General features: G+C 36.7%; 1 protein-coding gene across 3 annotated transcripts in view; it reads right to left on the reverse strand.

The window, feature by feature from the left end:
• INPP4B (inositol polyphosphate-4-phosphatase type II B) overlaps positions 1 to 16,667 on the reverse strand; it is a 763,493-nt gene that overhangs the window by 36,518 nt on the left and 710,308 nt on the right. For 2 of the 3 annotated variants that reach the window (XM_047091642.1, XM_047091644.1), the window contains one exon: positions 13,117 to 13,271. In XM_047091642.1, coding sequence (XP_046947598.1) covers positions 13,117 to 13,271 — 155 coding nt within the window. Of the gene's footprint in view, positions 1 to 10,048; positions 10,096 to 13,116; positions 13,272 to 16,667 lie in introns of those variants that run through there. The other variant, XM_047091643.1, reaches the window with a different exon arrangement.

Consider the following 16,667-nt stretch of genomic DNA (forward strand, 5'->3'; position numbering starts at 1 on the left):
TAAAAAAAGACCACACATGGGGCGCCTGGGTGGCGCAGTCGGTTAAGCGTCCGACTTCAGCCAGGTCACGATCTCGCGGTCCGTGAGTTCGAGCCCTGCGTCGGGCTCTGGGCTGATGGCTCGGAGCCTGGAGCCTGTTTCCGATTCTGTGTCTCCCTCTCTCTCTGCCCCTCACCCGTTCATGCTCTGTCTCTCTCTGTCCCAAAAATAAATAAACGTTGAAAAAAAAAATTAAAAAAAAAAAAAAAAGACCACACATTGTATGATTCTATTTATATGAAATGTCCAGAATAGGCAAAAGTGATGAACACGTTCTAAAATTAGATTGTGACGATAATTGTAAAACTTTGTGAATACACCAAAATCTATGAATTGTACTTTTTAGATAAAATTTTTTTCTTTTTAGACTTTAGATAAACAAAAAATAAATTTTTGGTACCAATAGTGTCTCAAATATTTTATGAGCATTCTTTTTTTTTTTTTTTTAAGTATAGTTGAAACACAATGTTACGTAAGTTTCAGGTGTTCGACACAGTGATTCCACAACTGTATACTTTATGCTATGCTCACAAGTGTAGCTGTTATCTGCCGCCATACAACGTTATTACAATATCATTGACTGTATTCCCTATGCTGTGCCTTTTATCCCTATGAGTAATTCATTCTATACTTCTCACTCCCCTTCACCCTGAAATGGATGAATTACATGGTATGGTATGGTATGGTATGGTAGGTGTATGTGGATTTTATATCTCAGTAAAACTGTTAACAGTGTAATCCTATCCTTACGCTAGACCAAGGATTATGAAACCTAGGTGTGCATCACAGTCATCTGGAGAGTTTGTCAAAGCACTGATTGCCGGGACCCAATCCTACAGTTTCTGGTTCAGCAGGTCTGGGGTGAGGCCTAAGAATCTGCATTTATGTCAAGTTTTTGGGGGATGCTGATGCTGCTGGCCTGGGGACCACTCTTTGAGAATCAATGTATAGACAATATGAGTAATTGAATGGGCTGGGTCTTTTACTTTCTTCAGTATGGTTTGAGAAATCAAACCGCTGCACAGTTCAGTAAAACTAATTTGATGAGATACTGTTATGACAAAGAAGGTGGTAGCAATAAGAACAGTAATGGTGACAATCGCCACATCAGTAACAGCCATAGCAACATTTAATTTTTACTGGTCCTTACTATGCAACAAGTACTCTGTTAAGTGCTTCCATGATCATTATTTAACCTAATCCACACAATAGCCCTATGAGATGAATATGTTGGTGAGATCAACACCATAAGTTAAACTTTACCAAGTACTTACATGATATTCTTGTTACCAATTTTTTCATATACCCATTTCTTTCACTTTACATAGCAAGATCCCAAGGGCTCCTAGAATTTCATTCTCACTGCCAAGAAGTGGAGAACCAGGCCATCTTTCCACAGAGTCTTTCCTTTTAATCACTGAACTATACTCATTTCTCTCCACCGAGCTGGCTTAATTCTTAGATTTTTAGAGGTCTCAGAGCAATGACTCTGCCAAAACAATGCTGTGATACTTGAGAAATATCACATGTGATTTTTTACTATTAATAAACTACCAATTTTCCAAATGATATGCCTTATAAATTACACTCTCGACCCCTGTAATGATGTCATTCACACTCCTATGAACCCTGATAGACTCAATGAATGGGAGAGAATGGGGTGTAATTGTGCATAATATATCTTTGCTCATAGGACTTGAGACCATTATCCTCGGCATAAATGCATTATGCTGGGGATTTGAACTTCTCTGTCATCTATGATCTTCTGAAAAGAATAAAAGTTGGAAGTATTTTGACTGCTTTTCCATAAACACTATTGACTCCCAATTTAGCTTTTATGAGACAGTGGCCAATGAAGACTTTCAGTTTGTTCTCCTGGGGTAGAGACTGGAGCATTACAAGTAAAATTCAGGTGACAAGGAGGGTTGAAACCTTTCTATGACAGTGTTTACCCAAGTAGACTGAACACTCTGATTAAGGCTAGAGTTTTTACATGGTACACCGATGATGTATTGATTTTAACAGTTTTGGATTTATTTTCATGGGCAGTAGGACAAACATAATAGGTACATCAAGTGCATGAATTTGTGAATGTCATTCCTTAGGACAAGGTTGAAATAAATTATCGTTCGTGTCACACTTCTGGAAAGAGATTATTAGGTTGTTTAATGAAAAAGATTTGGGAAGTGTTATTGTATGGGAACTAAATGCTCTAACAAACCTGTCAACTTTAAAAGCAAGCAAGATCTGAGATAGAACTATGATATTTGTTTCACATCCCTGTGTTTAATTCCGAGTTGTTTCTCTCTTTGAACGTGGTGTTTGGGTCCAGCAATATGTGGCTGCGTCCACTCACTTCCTTTATTCTTGCATCCTCCCAGGAGCAGAAACAGACTATCTAGATTTTGGCAAAACTGCTTTCCACACGTTCAGGCCTGGGCCACATGCATCTCTGGCTTTTTTAAGGAAACAAGCCCTTTCTAGGACTAGTTCCTGCTACACCTAACTTTCCAAGTGCAAAGGTATCACTCACCTCCCTAATTGCCTCTGTGTGTGTGTGTGTGTGTGTGTGTGTGTGTGTGTGTACACATGTGTCTCAGCTGGAAGTCTCCATCCCTTTTCTAAAACGGAGTACTAAAAAGTCTCATACCATAGACTCCTGTCAAAACACTGCACTTCTCTCTCCAAACCCAAGAGACCTTTCTCATCTACTCTTCTGTGCTTTCATTTTTTTTTGTAAAAATAAAACAAATAAAAAATATTCTTAAACACTGTCACTCCTGAGACTCTCTTATCTAGAACTTTACTTAAATGCAATAACTCAGCAGTTTATATATGCTAGATCCCTTTCTTGGCTGGCATTAAATGCAAACACCCAATATATGAAACATATATTAAAGATGAGATGTTGGAAGTGGAAATGCAAATGGCCATCAATGTTCAGTGTTCAATATGACTTATTACAGAAAAATATAAATTAAATCAAGATATCATTTTTCACCCATCATATTGCTAAAAAAAACTCTTACAGTGCAAATATTTGGGCATGTGGAAAATGGGAACATATGTGCATGGATTGAGGGATATAAATAGTATAGCTATTTAAAAAAAAATTTTAACGTTTATTTATTTTTGAGACAGAGAGAGACAGAGCATGAACAGGGGAGGGGCAGAGAGAGAGGGAGACACAGAATCTGAAATGGGCACCAGGCTCTGAGCTGTCAGCACAGAGCCCGACGTGGGGCTTGAACTCACAGACCGTGAGATCATGACCTGAGCCGAAGTCAGACGCTTAACCGACTGAGCCACCCAGGCGCCCCTAAGTATAGCTATTTTTAAGAGCAATCTGGTAGCATCCAGTAATATTGAAAATATAAATACCTTACAACCTATTTCACTTTTATGTTCATTACACTGTGAAAATTCTCATACTTGTATTCATGGACATACTCATGAGTATGTCTGCTGCACTATTGTTTAATAGCATAATATCAGAAACAACCTAAAATTTGATAGGGAAATAGATAAATTGTGATCTATAATATAAGGGAATACTATACAGCTATTAAAGGAGAGGACTAGATCTTATATATGAATATAGATCTTAAAAAAAAACCAAAACATGATACCAGCTGAAGAAAATAAGTTGTTGGATGTGATACACATTATGATACCATTTATGTAAATAAAACATTTAACAAAGGTGATGATTAACAAACAGTGCCCTTAGCCTTACCCACTGATATTCCCAGTCAAGAACTCCCAATTCCTCCTTGCTGCTTACCTAAATTGTACTCATCCTCAAGGTACAGTTCAAACCCTACCTTCCCCAGGGCCACCCCAGCCCACAGTGATTCTTTTCCCCTCTGATCCACTCTGGTAATAACAGTTTTAGGTATGTGACCTGAACTACCTCATACTATCCTTGTGGGCATTAATAGAAGTTCCTCATATAGAATGCTTACTATAATTCTTAGTACATAGCAAGAAGAACTCATGGACTACTAGATGCTATTATTATTACAGATGCATTTTGCCATTTATTTAGCATGGTACTCTGCCATAGTAGATATTCAATAAATGTTTACTTTTGACTCTAAATATGATGATTGCATAGTTCTGTGAATAATATATTTGCCCAGGCCATCTCCTGGGATGGGGTTCTTGGCTTGTTATTTACCAGATATCCTAAATCGCTAATAAAGTGTGTGGGCATTCAAAGTTGGATAATGCACGAATTCTACTGCCTGAGCACCCAGGCACTGCCAACCGGGGCCACAGGTCATCACGAGGTCTCTGTTCCAGGCTCAGTTGTTCCCAGATTCCCTGGATGCCATCGGCAGGGTTCTCACCAGATTTTCAAACCATGTAGCCCATAGTCACTGAGAGAGAGTTTAAGCCTTTTAGCAACCAAGTATTAATCTTGGGATTTTCTTCTAAGACCTTGAAGATCAGGGAAATTCCTCAATTTCAGGAATATCTGAAGAGGCATGGAGGAGAAATATGGGCTGGGGAAGAATAGGCAGGGTAGGTTGCAATGGGGAGAGCATGGGAGCAAGCAGAGCACCTAACACCACTGGGCACGGAAACTTTAAATGAGCTATGTCATTTAACACAACCACCACAGGACAGGGGAGGAAACTGAAGCCTGGAGATTTAGTTGTCCATAGATGTACACACGATGAGTGTTAGGATAAGGATCTAACCCCAGATCTCCCTGCCTCTAAAAACTCATGTTTGTGGCAGAAGTTACATCTATTTTAATTACATTCATTTATACGTGTTTCCATTAAATGAAATTAAAAAAACATATATTCCATAAACTTGTATTTCTAGGCCCTCAGGTAATAATTACAAGAGCAAATGTGTGTGCAAAGCTGGTAACTGCTCTGGATGACAAGCACAGGGTCTCATGCCACTGCTAGTAGAAAACAAATCTAATACACAAAACAAATTAGGAAGAAAAAATAGACCTCAAAATCACAAGTTTTTTAGTTAACAAAATAATATGATTTGCAACAAATGCATGAAGATTACCTAAAATCAGCACACATGCTTTGTTCAGGAAGTTGAAAGATTTTCGACAGATAATTCTTCAATTTTTCCAATGAGTTCAGTTTTCTTTTAATGGTTCATCTGTGGATATCTTGTTAAAAGATGCTTGCTCCAACAAGATTTTTTTAAAAAGTGCATTCTTTGCACTCTCTTTCACCTTATGGTAAATTGAAGCAAAAACATCCATATGGGGTCAGTTTTCACATAACTATTAGCAACCCTAAGATGAAGGTGACTCCATCTGGGCTTATTGCTGTCATTCATCACAGATACGGACTGAAGTAAGGCAGCAATACAGTACTGAAGTTCTCAAGGGAAGAGATAATGCTTAGTGGTAATGGAAAAACTGTTCCTGCTTATGCTGTTCTACACAAACACATCCCTTTCGAGTAGTCAGGATATAACAGAAAGCTTCCATTGCCTCTGTCTATAATGCTTATTATTCACTTCAATATTTGAAATAGATAATATGAAATAGTAGCACCTTTTCTCTGACTTGTACAATCAAACAAAAGTAAGATGAAAGAAAAACAAGACTAACAAAAGAAAAAAATAAAGTTTTCTATCTTAACACAAACGAACTACATGACTCAAAAGTAAATCTCACAGAGAACGCAGAACATGAGAAATAAAACATTTACTGACATCAATTGGTTAAGGATCACTTGTTTATAAAGCAGAAAATTTGACAAGTTGTGAAATAGAAATAGCATAAATTTCAGGTGCAACATGTTGAAAATAGGACATTCAACAAGATATTAAAACTCAATGTGGCTGATGGGCCTTTTAGTCTCTCTCTTATGAATTAATTATTTACTAAACTTGAATGATGAAAGCCCTGTATCTAAAGGGTGACAAATAGGTTGTATGCTGAAATAAGCCCTGATTAATCTTACTAATGGCGTATCAACTATCTTAATTTTAAGGAGCCACTATAGAATGACAGATTGCAGAGGAATGTACCATAAGGAAAATAAAAGTTACAGACAACTGAGCAATATGGTGTCACATTGTTACCTTGTATATACACATCATCCCTGGGTTCCTGTTAAGGGAAATAAGATTGCACTGGTATTTTCATTTTAATTTACTTTTTAGTGGGTATTAAATTTCCCAACACAATCATTTTTTGATAGAGCATGACATTTTATAATCTAGTCAAATTTTGTATTTAAAACCCATTCCTAATTGTCTATTAATGAAATATAAACTCAAAAGTCTCTGCTAAAAATTCTTTCTGTAAATGCACTGGGACAAAAGGGATCTTAGCATCATGGAGATTCCATAACCAAAAACTGAGTGCTGATATTGCATTATCCCTTTCTATAAAAAAAAAAAAAAAAAAAGTCTGCCAATTACGCAGCCACCATTTTGTAACTTTCCACTAAACATGATCAAGGGAGAATTTGTCAATACACATACACTTCAAAACTCAAAGAAAGGATAAAACAAATAACTCAGTGAAGAAATGGGCATAAGACATGAACAGACAGTTTTCCAAAGAAGACATCTAGATGGCTAACAGACACTTGAAAAGATGCTCAACATCCCTTATCATCAGGGAAATACAATCAAAACCACAATGAGATGCCACCTCACACCTGTCAGAATGGTTAAAATAAACAATTGAGGAAACAACAGATTTTGGTGAGGGTGTGGAGAAAGTGGAACTCTTTTGCACTGCTGGCAGGAATGCAAACTGGTATTGCTACTCTGGAAAACAGTATGGAGGTTCCTCAAAAAATTAAAAATAGAATTACCCTACAACTCAGTAATTTCACTACTAGGTATTTATCCAAAGGATACAAAAATGCTGATTCAAAGAGGCACAAGTATCCCGATGTTTATGGCAGCACCATCAACAGTAGCCAAATTATGGAAAGAGCCCAAATGTCCTTTGGCTGATGAATGAATAAAGAAGATGTGGTACACACACACACACACACACACACACACACACACACACACTCAGGAATATTACTCGGCAATCAGAAAGCTTGAAATCTTGCCATCTGTAACAACGTGGATGGAACTAGAATGTACTATGGTAAGCAAAATAAGTCGCAGAAAGATATATATCATATGATTTCACTCATATGTGGAATTTAAGAAACAAAATAGATGAACATAGAAGAAGGGATGGAAAAAGAAGATAAAGAGAGGGAGACAAACTATAAGAGACTCTTAAATACAGAGAACAAACTGAGGGTTGCTGGAGGGGTGTTGTATGGGGGGTGGGCTAAATGGGTGATGGGCATTAAGGAGGGCACTTGTTGGGATGAGCACTGGGTGTTATATGTAAGTGATGAATCAGTAAGTTCTACTCCTGAAACCATTATTACACTACATGTTAACAAATTTAGATTTAAATAAAATTAAAAAAATGAGAGATATACCAGGCTAATAGTCTTACCACAAAGCCACTAAAATAAATTACTGCAATGTGGCAGGTTTAAATGAGATTGACTTCAGTCAAGTGGTTCTCCACCTAGTCTCCATCCCAGAAGCTAGTTTGTAGAAGGACTCCTGCCATTCAGCCCCCAAACCCCAGGGTTTCTTTCTTTTTCTTTCTTTCTTTCTTTCTTTCTTTCTTTCTTTCTTTCTTTCTTTCTTTCTTTCTTTCTTTCTATTTAAAATGTTTATTTATTTTGAGAGAGAGAGACAGAGAGACACAGAGACACAGAGAGAGACAGAGAGACAGAGAGAGAGAGAGAGAGAGAGAGAGAGAGGCAGAGTGTGAAGGATATAGAGTATCCCAAGCAGGTTCTGTGCTGTCAGCACACAGGCCAACACGGGGATCTAACCCACAAACCAAACCACAAGATCATGACCTGAGTCAAAATCAAGAGTCAGATGCTTAACTGACTAGGCCACGCAGGTGCCCCAAACCCAGGGTTTCTAATGAGGGTTGAGAATCATTGTTTTTGTCTTGCAATATAGGCAATTACTAAGAGTTCTTTACAGAGCCAGATCTTCCCAGATACTCTGCTAACTTTCTATTCTGAAGAAGCCCTTTTGCTATTTCAGCCAAGCAGATTATAACCAAAGGCACGTATCAGTAATGTGCACCTGTGAGTAATATTGGCTATGTAGGAAGAGAGTGAAATTTTTGAAAATAGTACAAAGGAAGGATTCAGAACATGCATGAAGATAGTTTTTTTTTTTTTTTTGAATCATAACCTCTCCAAACCTTTCAATTTCATCTTCTGGAACTTTTGCTTGTAAATATGTCATAACTGAGTGATAATTTCATTCTAATTATCTAATCTAATTATCTAATTCTAAATCTATCTAATTCTAAATGCCTATATATGTGCAAAACTTCCTAACACATATATATATATATACATATATATATGTATATATATGACCTGAACATTTTAGAAACCTGTGTTATCCATCCATCCATCCATCCATCCATTGAATATTTGTTGAGAACCTAATATCATTAGGCATTGTTCTAGATCCTGGAAGGCTGCAATGGACAAAGGAAAATAAAAATACCTCCTCTCACGGAGCTTATGCCGGTGAGTAAGTTTCTGATTAAGCAGCCCAATGAAGCTTTATTTATTTCTCTTTATCTATGACATTTTGTTTATTCATAAATAATCTGAACAGAGAGAAGCACAATACAATTGAAAAATTTAATAGAGATAAGGAAAAAGTAAAACTAAAAAATGGCAATATTATAACCTCGATGAACTTAAAAAAAATCCAGAGTGAATAGCCTGAAAGGTAGTTAGAATAATTCAAAGGTAACCTGTAATTAATGTTAAATAAAATTAAAAAAACAATATTTTCAAAAGCATAAAAATCAAACTCCTTTAAAACACTGATTTATTTAAATCCAAGATTGTGTCCCAGAATATCAGTAAAGTTCTTGAAAAATTTAGATTCCTGAATCCACCTCAGATTTCCCAATTATAAACCAATAGGGTCCAAACATAAGTAATATTTAAAAACTCCAGAAACAGTTTGAGATGCATTTTAAAGCCACTGTCTGAGGGTGGGATTTCCTAGATGGCGGACCAAGGAGTTCTGAAAATCCTCTTTCTTCCAAAAAACTATGACAATGGAAAATACTAGGAAATGGAAAGTCAAAAACACCCATTTCAGGACCCTGGTAATCAACTGAAGTCAAGCAACAAGCTGAGAACTGGTTCTTCCTGGAAAACTGCTGACAGGGGGTAAGAAGAGAGGAAGTGTGTGGCCTTCCTGCCTGGCACTGCTCCCATCCCTGCCCCTTTCAGCTCAAGTTCTACTAGGGTGAGCTGGCGGAGCACTTGACCGCTCTGGGGGAAATGCCACTCCTGGGAATTATCTGAAACAGCAGTATTCTTGGATGAGGACAGTGGACCTCTTGGCTAGTCTGAGATAGTGGTTCTACTGGGGCCGCTCCCAGAGTAGCCATTAATCTAACCAGGAGATCCTGAAAATGAGAGAGCCATGGAGGGATTTGATAAACTTTCACACATCCTGGCCAACTAGCAGGACCTAACAGGCCTGGTGGAAATAAAAGGGAGAAGGTTCGAAAATGCCTGAACTTTGAATATGTTCACAATCAACAGATACATCAACAGTGTTTGGAAACCTTATTGGATTGAGTTGTCTGAGCACAACTTCTGTCTGGCTTATTATCATTGGCCACCAAACTACAGAGACCCAAGGGCAACCCCAGGAAACAAGGCTTAGATATAAGAGTAAGAACCAAATTACTGTCTTGAATATAATTGAAAACATAATTTTAAAAAAAGACAACAAAGTTGATACATAGTTCTGAAAAACAGAAGGCAACATTATGAATTCCTATTTGGATTGTTCTTCATTTATTCAACCCGTATTTATATTCATCTTACTCTGGACCAGACACTGTGCTCAATGCCCTTGTACAAAGGTGAACATAGTAGATAAAGTTGAAATTAAACAGTTGATGTTCTAGAACTAGAATTTGCTCTTCAAGGTCTCAGGATTTGAGCAGGTTACTCTAGTCTTCTACACAGTCTGAAATTTATAAAAGCACACATTTTTTATGAGTTATAGGACTTACGTAATACACTTGACCCTTGAACAACAGAGGGGTTGGGGCACTGAACCCCTGCACATTGGAAAATCCATGTATAACTTTTGGGTCCCCTAAAACTTAATTAGCAATAGCCTACTGTTGACAGGAAGCCTTACTGATAACATAAACAGTGATTAATATGTTTTGTATATTATGTGTACTATATACTGTATTCATACAATAAAGCAGGCTAGAAAAAAGAAAATGCTATTAAATCATAAGAACATAAAGTACTTATAAAAAAATCTGCATATAAGTAGACCCAAGCAGTTCAAACCTGTGTTGTTCAAGGGTCAACTGTATTTTAACTAACAGATTTGAAGGTGCCAAATACATTACCAAATAGTTTTAAGTGATGTTATTTTATTTTATTTGGTACAAAGAGAATAACTTTAAAGTATAACAAGGTCATCTATGTTTGAGTGCTGGCTCTAATATTTTCTATCTGAAGTTTTTGCCAAAACATTCTAGAGCTCAGTTTCATTATTTATAAAGTAAAGGAGGTTTCACCAGATTTCTAGAGTGACTCTTTGATCTCAAATATATCACTCAAATTCTAAGGGCGTGTAAGAATACACATTAATGTAAAAAAATATTTACAAGAAATCTATCCAGGCTTACTGTGATGAATATAGTCCACCCGTAATTGGCACGGCATTTGTAAACACATGCACACTTTAAGGTGGCATTTAAAGAACTATTTCCTTAAATAGATAAAACGTTGCATTTGAAACCTTATTTATAAGAATCAGCAGTAGACTTTATTTTAGTAGATGGTATTGGAGTCAAACCTTTTGTCATAATATATTCATAAAGATTATAGGGACCATGGTTGGCTAGATTTTACTGTACCTGGAAGTTCAGAATGTTAACATCATGACCCTTGATATTTATTTTTTATTGACATAACAAATATTATACAGTGATCACTGTATGTCAAACACTGTTCTAATCACTTTACACATACCAATTCATTTAATCCTCAAGAAACTCCTAAGAAGAGCTTATCACATCTGTTTTATATATGAGGAAACTGAGTCATCAAGAGGTTGACTAACTTGCCTAAGGCATCAGAGGCAGTAAGACATTAACCTTCTCATGGCTAGTAAGCGATGTATAGGCTACATTCAAACTTGGGTCACTGGCTCCCAAGCCCCATGCTCTCATTTACTTTGCTATTTTGACAGAACTCATAAACCAATGGGCTTAGATTGTGATACAGAATACCCAAAGAAAGAAATGACGGTAGTTATTAAAGAAAAGAACACCACTTGTTTCCCGTAAACACAGGTACACACACACACACACACACACACACACACACACACACACACAAAGCCCTCCAAGCCTCACACAGCCCTCATGTATTCACAAAACCAAATGATAAATTTGACAGATTTGAAATGTATAAAAATATATATATACTGATCCCCCAGAGAAGTGGTGATATTGAAGTTAGGATCTTTAGTGTTTTTAGATTAAATTTTTTATACTTAAGTTTGTTTAACAAGGCAAGAATCAACCTCATAAATGTTATGTCCTGAGCAAGTATGTTACATATATAATGTTGATTCTGTACAACCTTTATGCAATACCACACTATGTAGTTTTATGGTTTAACATGTATATGACAAATACATCTTTTATTCACCAATTTGAAAGAATTATCTTTATAATTTAAGGGTCCCTTTTTACATCTGCTTTAAAATAAGCAACAATTGCACCTTCCAGAAAATGCCTGCTTGTTGAACCATTGTAGTCCTCTGGTATATCTGGCCAATAACATGTGTTCCTGCTCTCTCCACCTAGTACCTTTGTTCTATCCATAGTGAAAATTTGTATTCTTTTTATGCACATTAGAGGATTTCAGATTCAGATTCTGAATTCTTCCCATTAGTGCTGAGAGATTATTTTTAAAAGAAGTTTTCTATACCAACCAATGTGCTTTATATGGCTCAGATGTTCATGTCAGGCCTCTAAGACATACTCACACGTTTGTCAAAAAATTATGATAGAACTCCACTGAACAATGAAAATGCCAAGAGACATGAAATGGGGTAACAGAGAGGGCTTCAGAAACCTCTCATTACTGAGGAAAACATGCAGGCACAGGATAAGCGCAGGCAAGCGTCCACATCCCCACTGAAAGGCTGCAGCAGTTAAAAAAAAAAAAGTAGAAGCTAATGATATGCCAGATAAGAAGCAGGTGTCTCTAGAGCATCACAGGACATTCCTTTCTGGGAACAGAGAGCCTGTGCCATGCTATCGGGTGTGCTTCTGAGTCAGTCTTTGCAGCAAAGAGACAATTTCGCTTAACTTTTTAATTAACGTGTGTCCTTGCTGACAGACATTGTGAATGAGGCACTTTTTCCTTCCCATTATGGCTTAGACTTTAGATTTAATTACTGTGGAAATGAATCAAGAAACATGACTTCAGGCATAGCATTTTAAATGTCGGTAGAGTAACAATATTAATTCTCTATTTTAAAAGTATTGGTGTCATCCCATCTTCCTGATGGATGATGTGAAAATAAATTTTAGGAAGCAGGTGACTGACCTGGAGACCCTACCAGACATTGGGAAGATCACGTGTTAGCTGCAGGTAGGAAAGATTTTGTTTGGATAAAGACTTAGTTTTACTTTGTACATATTCACAATTCCTAATATATAAAGAAATTGTTCTTCAAGTGCTATATATGAAGGGACTAGAGCCCTTTAAAACTTGGATCTAAATGAGCTAATACGCTATTATCAAAATCCATCCACGTTGTATTTTATTGCCTAAAATCAGTAGGGGGAATACTTAACATTATTTTATCTTTCATGCCATGAGCTATGAACCATGGAAATGTGGTGAAGTTACTAAATATTTAGTCCTCTAGTAAAATATGTATTCGGAAAAAAAACCTAAAACTTTAAAATGACCTTAGAAGAAAGAAAGTTGAAGACATGTGGGATACCTTCTCATACAATCCAGGGCTCGGATAAAGAAGTCCTTGTGCAGCTGGTGCTCATCTCTCAAGATTGAGCACTGTTCAAGAGTCACCGACATGGACGTCCTGTCTTTGGCACTTTTGCAACAGGTGAAACGAATGCCATTTAGTTTGCGACAAATCTGTAACACAGACACATGAACAATTTATCGTTCATTTGTAGATTACTCTAAGGTGTCGGACTCCTCTAAACACTTCTTATCCAAACACACCAAATTTATGTTAATTTATGACAGTCAATTGGTTCAATCTGCCCTAGCGAATGAAAAACATTATCTTTTCATTTCAAAAGCTAGTGGAACAGATTGAATTTATTTAGTTCTTTGTATGTGGTGTGTGACATGTGGGGCTGTGGAAGCCATATGAGATGGTAAATACCCAGCAGAGGCAGCAATGCCCCCTGAGAGGGGGTCTGAACTGTAGTGGATGACAGTAATAATCACAGCTGAGGAGCAACACCTTAATTGTGAAGGGAAAATAAAACTATGTTTCCTGGATCAGATACTTGATTTGAATCCTAAATAGCTAACATCTTCTTAATTTATATTTAAGAAAACTTTGCTAGGTTTGGTTTTGTGGTATGAGATTTCAAACATCCACAGGGCACCAGCGCAGCAGAAAAGTGAACCACTAACCACTCATTAATGTAACTAGTAGGAAGAAGGACACCAAAATAGTCACTGTAAATCACTCATCTACTGTACCAGGTACGACGCTAATATATTTCATATAGATTTGCACATGAATAACTGCACATGAACCCTGGAAGAAGATTTAATCATTCTTATTTTACAGATGAAGAAATTGAGGTTTAGCCAGGTTAGGTAACTTGCGCATAACTGAGCAGAACCCGGATGCTAATGTGGGTTTACGTGATGCCAAGGACCAAGCCTTTAATTTCTGTTCTATTCTGTTTCTTTTTGTAAATTCTTTCTTTTGTTATTCCAATGTAAGTCAAGAGAAAAATCTCTCAGCAGCAGTATTCTCTTGTCTATGGTTAGCAGGTGAACCATTCCATTCCTTTCTCTTCCCTGTCTCATGGTAGGGCTCTGATATGAGATACCAATACTCTACATTAGTGTCAACAATACTAATCAACATGCAATTAAAATAAATCTAATGTGATACAATGAAGTTTTGCTTTATTATCTGACATCAGATAAGGAAGATCAATTTAAGAATATTTTACAGCAGATATCTGCCTTAACAGTTTTCTGCTTTAAGGAAAACATATAATGATACAGTTTATCAAGGATTTTTACCATGTTTTAATTGTGATTTTGATACTTACACTAGGATTTACAAGTCCTTATTAGAACTTTGGTACTTTCTCACCATTTCAAATATAAGCAACTAGAGAAATATGAGAGCATGATTTCACCATAAAATCTTTTTTATCTGTAAAACTGTAATCTTTTCAAATAAAAAAATATTTCAAAATTTTAAACATAAAACAGCAAAGACTTGACTATATTCATTGCAATGAAATATAGACCCCAATGCCACTTATCTGATATGATTTTTAAAAGAATGAATATTCTTTAAAATGTGTTGCCTCTACTGGGGTGCCTGGGTGGCTCAGTCAATTAAGTGTCTGACTTTGGTTCAGGTCATGATCTCGCGGTTTGTGGGTTCAAGCCCCATGTCGGGCTCTCTGCTGACAGCTCGGAGCCTGGAGCCTGCTTCAGATTCTGTGTCTCCCTTTCTGCACCTCCCACGTTCGCACTCTGTCTCTCTCCCTCTCTCTCTCAAAAATAAATAAACATTAAAACATTGAAAAAGAATTTTTTTAAAAAATGTGTGGCCTCTACGATAGTCAACTAACCTACTAAGGATAGTTGACGTTCTAAATTTAAAATCAAGAGGAGGCAGGGTAAATTAAATCAGAGTGGGCAGGCTGGGTCTTGGTTTCCTTATTTCTATAACTTCTTTGAACTATATGAACTTAATTTAAATGTTTATTTTTTGATATATAGAGAGAGTGAGTGCAGGGGAGGGGCAGAGAGAGGGGGACAGAGGATCAGAGGCCCTGGTAGCACAGAGCCTGATGTGGGGCTGGAACTCCAGAACCATGAGACCATGACCTGAGCTGAAGTCGGACCCTTAACTGACTGAGCACCAAGGTGACCCTGAACTTAATTTAACACACTTGATAGGCATTTGGTCTCTTTAAATTCTCATTTTTTATTGTTTAAAATGTAATCAAGATAAAACCAAATAGCTTTATATGTTTTTTTCTATGAGAATGTAAAATATTAACAGAGCAATATTTAGGTTTTAAAAGAGAAGAAAATGAAATAGAGACAGAAATAAAAGCTTTTTGGAAAATGTCAAAGGGAATTTCCACATTTCTTCATTGTAAAAGTAGTACCCAAGTCTTTGATTTAAAAAGAGGATATTGAAACTGAGGTATCAGCCTAAAGAAATGCTGTAATAATAAAGTCAGTGTTGCTACATAATGCCAAATTTGCACACTGTGGGTTCCCTGTATTTTTCAAGGCAGACAACCATCCATTCAATGATTAAGTTGTGAGTGAGCTATATTTCGTCAGTATTTAAGTTTCAAAAAAGAATACCAGGAATGAATGAGATTCATGGGAAAACTTTTAAAAATACATTCAAATGGTATAACAACATGTACTAAGAGAAAACGTACATTTGTGTTTGCACATGTATATCCTTCATTTATCGATTTACATAACTTCATGATATGTCTATAATGACATATGTATATGTGCCTAAGTTGTCAGAAAGCATTGGTAAATGATCAAATTACCTTCCTATTATCACATTAGTAAAATAGCAAAAATAGCACACGACCCACCTTTGTGAAATTTTTGTGAGAATTGACAACCATAGGAGTCTTTGAAGATATAAAGAGCAGCCACGTTGGGAGGGGGAAGCTATTAAAAACAACCTTCCTGTAATGCAGTATGGTGCTAAATGGGGCCAGTGTAAATGAGCTGCCTGAAAGCAATGTTTCATATTGTTACCTTGGATGTTCTTCCCTGGGGCTCCAAGAGGGCATAAAGGGAAGCTAACACAGATTTCCTCTGCCTTGTTCTTGGTAAATTATTTTATATAGACTCATGGTAAATTATCCATTCCTTTTTCCCAGAAGAGAGTAAGTAATATTGGATTGTAATTGAACACTGGCAGTAGGGACAAGGCTTTGTTTTAAATGCTACTGATACAGAATGAATAGTTATGTCAGAAGATCAGTTACTGAACTCCAAATTACACAAGTAACCGTGTGCAGTAACTACAAATATGGCATTCATCATAAAGGTCTCCAAAGTGTCCCTTTTCTGATCCTCCCATTAGGAAAGGATCTTTGGGTGTGAATGCTTAACAAAATTCGTAAGTTCATGTGAGCTATTGCCTGAATGGTTGCCAGACAAGAAGTTAAAAATTATAGGCACTATTCTCTCCCTCCCTCTAGTAGAAACCTGGGGTAGGAAATAAGGCAGAACTTCTACCCTGAGGGTACCATTAAATGAGAAAGAACCATAGAAAAT

This window comes from Lynx rufus, unplaced genomic scaffold, assembly GCF_022079265.1.
Source record: "Lynx rufus isolate CCGP_SWC_20201006 ecotype Redwood Valley unplaced genomic scaffold, mLynRuf1.p SCAF_3, whole genome shotgun sequence".
In the NCBI taxonomy this organism is placed as follows: domain Eukaryota; kingdom Metazoa; phylum Chordata; class Mammalia; order Carnivora; family Felidae; genus Lynx; species Lynx rufus.